General features: G+C 40.2%; 1 protein-coding gene across 1 annotated transcript in view; it reads right to left on the bottom strand.

Annotated features, from left to right (window-relative positions):
• Positions 1–11,286, bottom strand: part of Tek (TEK receptor tyrosine kinase) — a 120,450-nt gene that overhangs the window by 50,627 nt on the left and 58,537 nt on the right. Inside the window, 3 exon segments of the mRNA NM_001105737.1 lie at positions 251–395; positions 8,113–8,264; positions 10,521–10,649. Of these exon segments, the coding sequence (NP_001099207.1) occupies positions 251–395; positions 8,113–8,264; positions 10,521–10,649 (426 nt within the window).

Below are 11,286 nucleotides of genomic sequence, written 5' to 3'. Positions count from 1 at the left end.
TTAGCAGTCAGCATCATTCTTAAGGGTTAGGGGTGCGCTATTGCTTAATCTCATAGCTAACTCTTCAAGAGTTCCGATTCAATCCTGTCTCCCCACCACTATCCCTGCTTTGGAACGATTCCTTAAAAGAGCCCTCTTCCACAATCCTTCAGTGGGTTCTAATTACATGAAGGCTTAAAATGGGGCCATGACTCAGCAGGCTCCATCACTGCTTCAAGAAAATGCCCTTGCCCTAGTGCAAGAAACATACCTTTGACAGAAATGTTGAAAGGCTTTTCCACCATCCCAGCCACTGTGTTCACACTGCAGACCCAAACTCCTGAGTCAGGAGGTAAGATCCGGTTGACAGTGAATATGGCCACTGAGAAATGATCTGTATGGTTGAAGTCATTTGGCTAGAAGAGTCAGTCAAACACACACACACAAAGTTAGAATTTCTTGGGGTACTTACACACAAAGGCTCACGACACATACTCCAGCTCATTGTTTAGTAGGAAGTTTTCTACGAGAGACTGAGGAGCTGAGCACAATGCTAATATAATCACTGGCTTATTTCCAAAGCTATTGTAGCAGCCCTGAAAGTTTGTATTGGACTGGTGCCCTCCGAGATCCTGCTGTTGTATTTGTGTTTGAAAGTGTTGAATAAACACTTACCAGCAAGGAGTTTAGTTCTTTTAAAACTGCCCTGGGTAGCATTTTTTTTCCTTTTTTAATGTGGTAGGTTAGAAGGACAAAGTAGCTTCCTGCCTATTTGAGGGGCTGTTAGGAATGGTGCAAAGGGAAAAGATACGTGGATCTAAAGACACATATGTCTCTATTCCTTTTGTCCACGTCCTCAGATACTTAACATCACACGTCCAGTTCCCTTTTGTGCAAATATGAGGCAGGCAATGCAAAAAAGTTATGGGTAGAAGACTAAGAGGACAGCTGAATTAGAAGTTCCAGCAATGGTCTCTTCACAGAACAATAAAGCCAAAGAGGGGGGTTGGGGATTTAGCTCAGTGGTAGAGCGCTTGCCTAGGAAGCGCAAGGCCCTGGGTTCGGTCCCCAGCTCTGAAAAAAAAAAAAAAAGAACCAAAAAAATAAAGCCAAAGAGCTATTCACTCGCCAAAATGCCTTCAGAGAGCTGAGGGAATCAAGTAAAAGGAACCTGAAAATGTTGACTTTTAGCATGGAAATAAGAAAAGGTATACTGTAGAAGGAAGAAAGTAAACTTACTTGGAGTTCCCCCATCTCCAAGCGACATAGTGTGGAAAGAGATGCTACCCTTCCGCTGAGGGGAGATGACCTCCTATTCTTAGACCTTATCTAGTATCGGGCAGGTCGCAGTGAAGCCCAGTGTCAGGCAGAGCCTCATAGCCTTGCCCCACTACACATGTTTGTACTCTGTAAGCTAAACTGTTGGATCTTTATTGGCTAGGAAGTGCCTCCATCACCGAGACCTTTGGGCCATAGCAAGGAGCAAGATTCCATCAACCAAGGAGCAGAGAAGGAAGCTGAACATGGGACCTTACCTGGAGTTCAGTGCCAAACAGTGAGTCTAAGCATAAGATCGACTCCAAACACCTATATCCTGAGACCAGTGCTCAAGAAAAGAGCCTCCAGGAACAGAATATCTAAAACTGAATACAAGGAGGAGGAACTGGAATAACCAAACTAGGACAACACTAAATTAGTAAGGAGCTAAACTGGGAGTTTCAATACATGAAACACTCTGAAAAGGCCAAACCTATAGGTTATAGGCATAGAACAAGAATTTCTGTCTAAAGGCATAGAGCATATAAAACATATATATGCACATATATAAAACATTATAAAAGAAAAATTCCCAGAGCTAGAAAAAGACATGCCAATCCAGATACAGGAGTCATTTAGGTACCACAAAGACCGACCATAAAAATCCTCATTGTCTAGTTAGACTTAGGAACACTAAATACACGGGACAAAGTGTGTTGAAAGCAAAAGAGAAACATGTCCCATATAAAAACAGGCCTATTGGGATAACAGCGGATATTCAACTGAAACTTTAAAAGTACAGAGGACTTGAAGTATTTCAGGTCCCAAAAGACAACAACTACCAACCCAGAAAACTACACTGAACAAACCTATCTGTCCTCAAAGAAAATCCAAAGCATCTGACAATGAGAAATAGACTAACGGAATTTATAACCACTAAGCCAGGTTTATAGAAAATACTTGAATGAGTCCTGAATACCCAAGGAATCCTGCAGAGGAAACAAAGCTGCACATATACCCATGGGCAAGTGTAGTCCATGTCCACATGCAAGTGAGGGCTGGCACAAGACAAGGCAGGGCCTGTGATTGGGCAGTGAGAAAGGAAGGCGGGACAGAGTTTTTTGTAAGGTGGGAGAGAGGAAAAGAAAGGAAGAACAAATGTGGAGGCAGAGAAGAAGGACCTTAAATGGCCACGGGTAGTTATGAATATTTATTTCTTAAGGGATGGATTTTTATAGGAATTTGTCTTATCTAGGTAGGCAGTTTATATCATTATCAATTGGTTGTGAGTTTTTTGTGTGGACGTTTTGTGTATTGAGAATTTAAGATCTAAATCTGAGTGCTAAATTACAAGCTTATTGAGTTTTGATTTCAACGGGTAACTGGGAGTTATGACCATAACCACAGGGGGCAGATGCTGGGAATATGAGCAGAGTCCAAAGTAAGAGAGCCATGAGATAGACAGTCTCTTTATGAAAGTGGCATGGCGGCGATCTGCCTTGGGAACTAGATGATAGAGTTTTAAGAGGGCGGCTGCCGTGGAGGTCAGAGAGTAGCTAGCCGTCAGCAGTGTGGGATGGAGACTGGGAGCTTAGCAGGTGAGACGCTTTGTTGACTGAGATGAAAAACACCCCACAGATGTCATATGGCCCACGGAAGACAGCATTAGTGCAGGATGGTAGAGATTCTTTTTTTAATATTTACCGCTTCAGAGAAGACTTTAATCCACACTAAAATAATAGTCAACCAAGAGAGGAAAATTACCAAACATTACAAATTCAATGAAATGGCATGAATCAATACACACCTTTCAATATTAACTCGAATATTAATGATCTCAATTTCTTGTTCAAAAGGCATAGTCCTTTTTTTAGTAAATACTATTTTTTTAAAAAAAAAGTAAGAACCATTTCTTTCTTGCCTACAAGAAATCCACAAAAGACAAGATACTACCTTAATGATACACCTTAAAGTTCTAGAAAACGAAGCCAGACCCTAAGTCAGTAGATGCTAAGAAATCATTAAAATCAGAGGAGAAATCCATGAATAGAAACAAAGAACAACAAAATACAGAGAATGAAAAACACAAGAATTGGCTCTTAAGAGAGGCAAAGATTAAAACAGAGACTGAAGGAACACCCATTCAGAGCCTGCCCCACATGTGGCCCATACATATACAGCCATCCAATTAGACAAGATGGATGAAGCAAAGAAGTGCAGACCGACAGGAGCCGGATGTAGATCGCTCCTGAGAGACACAGCCAGAATACAGCAAATACAGAGGCGAATACCAGCAGCAAACCACTGAACTGAGAATAGGACCCCCGTTGAAGGAATCAGAGAAAGAACTGGAAGAGCTTGAAGGGGCTCGAGACCCCATATGTACAACAATGCCAAGCAACCAGAGCTTCCAGGGACTAAGCCACTACCTAAAGACTATACATGGACTGACCCTGGACTCTGACCTCATAGGTAGCAATGAATATCCTAGTAAGAGCACCAGTGGAAGGGGAAGCCCTGGGTCCTGCTAAGACTGAACCCCCAGTGAACTAGACTGTTGGGGGGAGGGGGACAATGGGGGGATGGTGGGGAGGGGAACACCGATAAGAAAGGGGAGGGGGATGTTTGCCCGGAAACTGGGAAAGGGAATAACACTCGAAATGTATATAAGAAATACTCAAGTTAATAAAAGAAAAAAAAAAGAATTGGCTCTTAAAATATAAGCAAAATGGAGCATCAAATTAACCAAAAGGGAGAAGCCAAGTAAATGAAATTAGAGATGAAAAAGAAACTATTACAAAAGATACCAAAAGGCATGAAGAAAATCTTCAGGCCTTACTTTAAAGCAGATATTCCACTGTGGGCTTGACTAATAATGGCCCCCACAGGCTCATGTGTTTGAACACTTAGCAATCAGGGAGTGGTACTACTGGAGAGGAATTAAGATGTGTGGTCTTGTGAGAGTAAGTGTATCATTGGAAGTCGGCTTTGCAGTTTTCCAAGGCCTAAGCCAAGACCGAAGCCTCTCTATCCCTACTGCCTGTGGACTTCAGTGGAAGGTAGAACTCAGCACCGTGTCCCCTGCATGCCACAAAGCTTCCGGCCACAATGAGAATGGACTAAACTTCTAAAACTGCAATCCAGCTGCACTTACATGCTTTCTTCATAACAGTTGCTGTGATCAGGTTGTCTCTTCACAGCAATAGAATATAAAGACATTCACTAACTTAGAATATATCTAAAGAAATAGATCGCTATTTAGATGCATGTAATCTATGAAAATTAAACCAAGATGAGATAGTTTAAACAGATATACAATAAGCAGGTCTACTATAGCAGTAATAATAATAATAAAAGTCTCCCATCTAAAAAAGACCAGGCCCAGATGGATTCACTGGTGAATTTTGCCAAACCTTCAAAGAATAACTAAGACTGAAGATTTTCAAAGAGTTCCATAATAGAAAAAGGAGGACCATTACCAGACTCTGTTTACAAAGCTAGAATTACTCTGATACCTAAACCATGTAAAGATACAACAAAATAAGAAAATTATAGATTATAAGCACTAGAGGAGAGTAATTATATAGTTATTTCTCTAGATATAGAAAAGGCCTTTGACAAAAATCCAACATCTCTTCATTCAGAATATAAGAAACCCTATATAAAAAAATAAGATTTATACATAAAAAAGTCTATAGTTGGTATTATATTAAATGTGGAAAAGCACAAATTATTTCTGTTAGGATTAGGAACAAGAGAAGGGTATTCCATTATTACCATTCTTATTCAATAAGGAACTAGAAATCTTAGTCAGGGGTAAAAATTTGTTATAATAAAAACAGTATAAAATATTGCTAAAAGATGTGAAAAGATATCGTGTCTTTTTGATTAAATAGGATAAATACTGTTAAAATGGTTCATAATACATGAAGCAAACAATGCACTCTCTGTAAAAAAACACCAGTGAAACTCCTAATCTTTGAAACTCTTTATATTTGAAAAACCCACATAATAACAAGACCACAAAGAAGCTGGAGCGATGGCTCAGAGGTTAAAGCATTTATTGCTCCTTCAAACAATGTGGGTTCCATGCCTAGCACTCACATCACAGCTCACAACCACTTGTCACTCTAGTCCCTGATCTGATACTCTCTTTTGGCTTCTGTGGGCTCCTGGACCTATACAGTGCACATATACCTATATACACACACAGGCTCACACATATATTAATGAATTGACAGCAAAGAAAAACTGAACAAAAACAAAATGCAAGGGTCCTTATGATTTCCATCTATACCGCAAAACTCTAGTGATTTAAACAGCATGGCCTTGACATGAGATAAGAAGCACAGACCAATGGAGAAATAGAGAGCTGAGAAGTAGACCCCACGTCTACATTAAGCTTATCTGCAATGAAGTGCTAAGAATATGCAATGGGACAAGGACAGTTTTTTTTTTTTTCAGTAAGTGACACTACGGAAACTGTGTTCACAGTCTAGGACTGGACCTTAATCTCATCACACCCCAAATGGGAACTATGGAGAAACACTCACCACATGGGTGTGGAAAAGGAATCTTAGATAAGGACCATCCACAGTTAATGTGTCTCTTCTCACATCAAACAAATGACAGCTTATGATGGTGTAAGTATGGAGTAAGGGAAAGATTCGTCCATTGCTGGTTGGGAGTGCAAACTCATATAGCACTATGAAAATTTTACATGAAATACATGAAAAATATTTGAATGGAATATTTCAATGGGGAGACAAAGGTTCAGCAAGATCTCTCTTGCTACCAAGTAAAATATCCAGAGTCAGGATTAAGGTATATCTAATCAAGTTGTTGGCCAAAGGGGTCTCATGGAAACCTTCAAACAACCCAGACTGTTGCCATGACTATTTGTTGGTCTCCACAACTGATGGTAAGGCCCTGTTGCTGAAGACAACTCCTACATTACTCACTGAGCACTGAAAAGTCAAGCTGGTGTCTACCTAGAGCCTCCACCCCTAATGACTAGTGTCCCTGGTATGGAAAGATACTCTGTATACTATCAGAGGAGAAAGGTAACACCAACCAAGCTACAAACCCTTCCACCTACAATAGTGACCTTTCTGTATAATATACTGGTACAATGGTGGCACAAAAGTCAGTAGAGTAATGAATCACTCTCTGGTTAGATTAAGGTCCACTCTATGAGATGGAATCCATGCCTAACACTGCTCATTGGGATCAAGGGGAAAACAAACACCACTGTTCTGCCAAAGAAACATAATAATAAGATGACTCCTAACAACATTCTGCTATGCATATAAATCAGCGTCTTGATCAGCCATTATCAAGTCCTCCTACAGCAGATGGGAACAAATATGGAGACCCTCAACAGGATAGAGAGTGAGACACCTTGGAACATTCAGATGGTGTTCTGAATCCCTGTGCTGAGAGAGGAAGTAGACACAATCTCCCATCCATAAACCTAGCTATCTCCTATTGACAACCACTTTCAAAGGAAAAATTAGTTTTCTCTAATGGAGCCCCACTTAAGAGAAGCCCCGTGTCTAGAAGATGGCTGTGGTAGTTTAAATATGCCTGACCCATGGAAAGTGGCACTATTAGCAGCTATGGCTTTATTGGAAGAGGTGTAGCCTTGTTAAAGGAAGTATGTGACTGTCAAGTATGTCAAGGCAGGGTCTTGAGGTCTCATATGTATGCTCATGTCTGGCCAATGTGATCCAGAGTCTCTTCCTGTCTCCCTGAAGAGAACAGTCCCCTTCTGCTGCCTGAAGATCAAGATGTAGAACTCTTGGATCCTCCAGCACTATGGCTGTCATACTTCACCACGATGATAATGGACTGAACTTCTCAAACTGTAAGCCAACTCCACTTAACATTTGCTTTTATTAAACATTTGCTTTTATAAGAGTTGCCTTGGTCTTGGTTGTCTCTTCACAACAATAAAACCTTAACTAAGACAAGGGCCAAGACAAAAATTACCTAAACTAAGCATTATGAGTAAAACTTCTGATTTTTTTAAACATTTTGCTCATAATACTTTGTTTGGATTTTTTGTTAGTTTGGGGGGACTGTTGTTTATATTTGTTGTCTTTTGCTTCTCTATTATGATTTCTGATTTTGCATTTTTATGGGGTTTGTGGATATGTGTATCTCTGAGTGGGTATGTGTTTTTCATGTCTTTGTTTTCTTTTCTTGTGTTTGCTTTGTTTTATTCTGGTTTGTTTGTTTTGACCTTTTTTTTTCTAAAGAGAGAGAGAAAGAAGGCATGGAGTTAGATAGATAGGTGGGGAAGTAGAGAAGATCTGTGATGAGGCAAGAAAGGAAAAACCATGATCAGAATATACTGTGTGAAAAAAATTATTTTCAATTAAAAAAACCTAATGATTGGAATAAACACATAGTTCTCAATATATTACAAAATCTTTGTCATGACAGCACAGTATGTTACTTATTCACGGGCTTCAAGATCCCTGTGTGACCCCCAGACCTCCTTGCTCTTCTTAATATAGGATTTAGAGGAGACAATGTAGGGGTCTTACATCATCTGACCTGTACATAGTTCAGCACACACAGTTGGACAGTTTTGTAGGATAGGGGCTATCCTTGACACTCAGATCTGACGACCCCATTGTGATGACAAATTCCCAACCCGGCATTGTAGCACTGTCCATACAGAGGAAGTAAGTGAGACTGCAGTGAGTCAGTATCTGCATTTAATATATGCAACATGGCACTTATCTAAGATGACAACACACCACCCAGGAAGGGGTTAGGCCCTGGAGTAAAATCCAGCTTTCGGAGACAGACTGCTGCAGTGAAACCATCTTATGGTGCTAAGCAGACATAGTGAAGAATGGTTCTTACTTGGAGCACTGTCCCATCCGGCTTCACCAGGGTCATTTCTTCACTAGTAGGTAGTGGCCAGCCAGAGGCCTTGCAGATCGGGTTAAATTTCCCACTGTTTACTTCTATGTGATCTGGCAAATCCTCTATCTGTGGAGTCATCCTTGGCCTGCCTAGATTTAAAAAAAAATTTAAAACAATGCAGTCTAATCTTCACATAACAGCCATAGCTAGTCTGGTGATCACTCTCTGTGGTTACATTAACTGAACAAAATTTACAATCACCTGGAAGATGGCTCTATGAGCATGTCTGCAAGAGATTTTCTTGATTAGGTTATTTGATGTGAGAAGACATACTTGGGACATTCCCTTTTAGGGGAAACAAGCTGAGCGCCATCACTCTTTGCTCTCTGGGTCTTGACTCTGGTTGCAATGTGACCATCTTCTTCAGCTCCTGATGCCTTGGCTTCCCCACCATGATGGAGGAGTACCTTGAACTTTGAGCCAAAACTAACCTTTCTCTCTTAAGTTGCCTTTGTCAGAATATCTTGTTACAGCAACAGAAAAAGAGACTAAAACCCACACTATCTGAGAGCTTTATAACTATTTTAACTTATCATTGCTTAATAAGTTTGAGGATTCTATTAATATCTCTACTTTACAGAAGAGACTGAACCTCAAAACCCAGACTCATGCTCTGGTCTTCCTGAATTCAAAGTGCATGGTCTTCTGCCGTGGTGCTGTGCTCAATATAAAATAATCATCATAGCCACACACTACCCCAATCCTAGTTTTTAGTCCCAATCTTGGTTTTTTAAAATGATTTATAAAATCAATCAATCAATCAATAATCAATTTCCTCAATTCAGGAAACAGCCACATAGTGTTTCTCATCAACGAAATGATCCTCAGTATGGAAGTTTATGAGGTCTTTCACTAGTTAGAAATCTGTAAGTGATGTGTAAATAATAAGAATGGAGTGATTTAAATTATATACAATTATGTCACAGACATGAGATAAATGCTCCCAAAGCAATCTCTAGCCAACAGTGAAACCAAAAATGGTGCTGCCATACTGAACGAAGAAAAAAAAATTTCCAGTATTAACAAAAGCAATGGATGGTGTCAGGAACCCATGTGCCTAGTACCTGAACCATTGAGAATTAATTGACTTTTAATTAAAGTACAAAGTCTTCTACCAAAAAAGAAAATTCTGATTATCTTAATTAAATAGAGAGATGTTAGCACCATTGGATTTTGGTTTAAGTGTATTCCCAAAGATGTCTGTCCTGGCAACTTGACCTTTAATATGGCAGTGTTTTGAAGCGCAGAGGCTTTCATAGATGCGCCAGCTATGCAAGACAGTCAAGTCACTGGGTCATGCTCTCAGAAAAAAATTGATGTAGTCCTTACAGGAACACAGTTAGTTTACTCACAAGTAGATTAGCACAAAAGGAGTAACTCTTGTGCTTCAGTCCCTCTGGTGTCTTGTCACATTGTATGATCTCTCCTGTAGGCCATCTTGCGGACTTTCTTGCCATTTCATCAGAGGGACAAAAAGCCAAGGCAGCTGCCTTGCTCTGAGCAAAGACTGAACCAGAAATGTATTTCTTTCTAAATCACATTTACCCTTGTAGAATGTATTACATGCTCCTTTTCTACTACTTTTATGTACATGGGTGTTTTGCCAGCAAAAGTGTCTATGAAGATCTCAGCAAGCATTTGGTTTGCTCAGAAACGAGGGTACTATGAGGCGCCTGTGCTGGTGTGGAGGAGAGTGAGCCCCATAGGCTCAGGTGGTTTTGACTTTTTAGTCCCGAGTAGCGGAACTATTTGAGAAGGATTAGGAATGTCAGGGTTAGAAGTTAGTGTTCTAGCCCTCATTTCCTAGAGTGTCTCTTAAACGTTTTCAGTTAAAAAGAGAAGAACAATTCAAAACGGAAGAGGGCTGTGCATCAGAGTTATATTAGAGGTTAGGCTCTCGGAGAGGACTGTCCAGTTTGGTGTGGGTGGCTAGGAGATGTCAGAGGAAACGTGTCACTGGTAATGGCTTTGAGGTTTTAAAAGCCTCTGGGACATCACCAGTGTATTCTCCTCTTTCTGTTCACCCCACCCTGCTATCTCTGCCTCCTGCTCATGGATCAGGACAATAGCTCTCAACTGCTACTCCAAGTATCTATAGTCAAGCCTTTCTTCTGCCATCAGAGACTCTAACCCTCTGGAACCATAAGCTAAATTAAACTTGTTATAGGTATCTTGGTCATGATGTCTTATCGCAGCAATAGCAAAGAAACTACTACAGATCCGTTGGAAGACATAGAACGTGTATTTGTTGTTTTATTTTGGCGATGCCAGGGTAAGAATTACACCAGTAGGGCTTTCCTCAGACATGGTGAACATGACCCTGACCACATGTTACCTTGCTTTACCTTCTTTCTCACACTGCAGCCCTTGCCATCCTTGAGAGCAGAGGCATCCTTGGAAGCGGTCACACATCTCTTCATTGGTACAGTGGCACCTGAGCTTACAGTCTGGCCCATAGTGACCGTATGGACATGCTGCAAGCAAAAGTGTCATAAACTAATGTTAGTGTAGAGGAAGAGGGAAAACTGAGGCTCTCGACGGCGAATTTTAGTTTCCTTCCATATGATCCATCAACTTTGCTGAATTGTACACGGTAGTGTGCCATTTGTGAGACTTACTGAAACTCAAAGTTTAGTCAATTTTCTTTCCAGATAGTTAAGTAACTTTCTACTAGAACATACAACACAGTACAGTATTCTGAAAAAGACTACTTGTAATCAGGGTGGAATGTATGTGGGCAGAGGAAGCCAGGGAGGTTTTAAAGGGGAAGTGACATTTGGAAGAGAGGAATGGTGTGCTTCTCATTTTTCAGTTTTCATTGGAGCAAAAAAAAAAAAAGCAAATAAATGTTACTTTCATATAAAAAAATCCGAATAACCAAAGACACTGAGCAAGAAATAACAATACTGTAGGCATCATACAACTTCAAATTATACTATAGCACTTCAAATTAAAGCTATAGTACTCAAAAATCACATTTTAGCATCAAAAACAGTCACATAGACCAATGTACAGAAAACCCAGAAACACACACACACACACACACACACACACACACACACACACACATATATATATATATTCAATTAGTTCAGTAAAGGAACAAAATTA

Source organism: Rattus norvegicus, chromosome 5, assembly GCF_021556685.1.
Source record: "Rattus norvegicus strain SHRSP/BbbUtx chromosome 5, alternate assembly SHRSP_T2T, whole genome shotgun sequence".
In the NCBI taxonomy this organism is placed as follows: Eukaryota; Metazoa; Chordata; class Mammalia; order Rodentia; family Muridae; genus Rattus; species Rattus norvegicus.
Note: the sequence above shows the minus strand (reverse complement) of the source record. Positions and strands in the feature narration are given on the sequence as shown.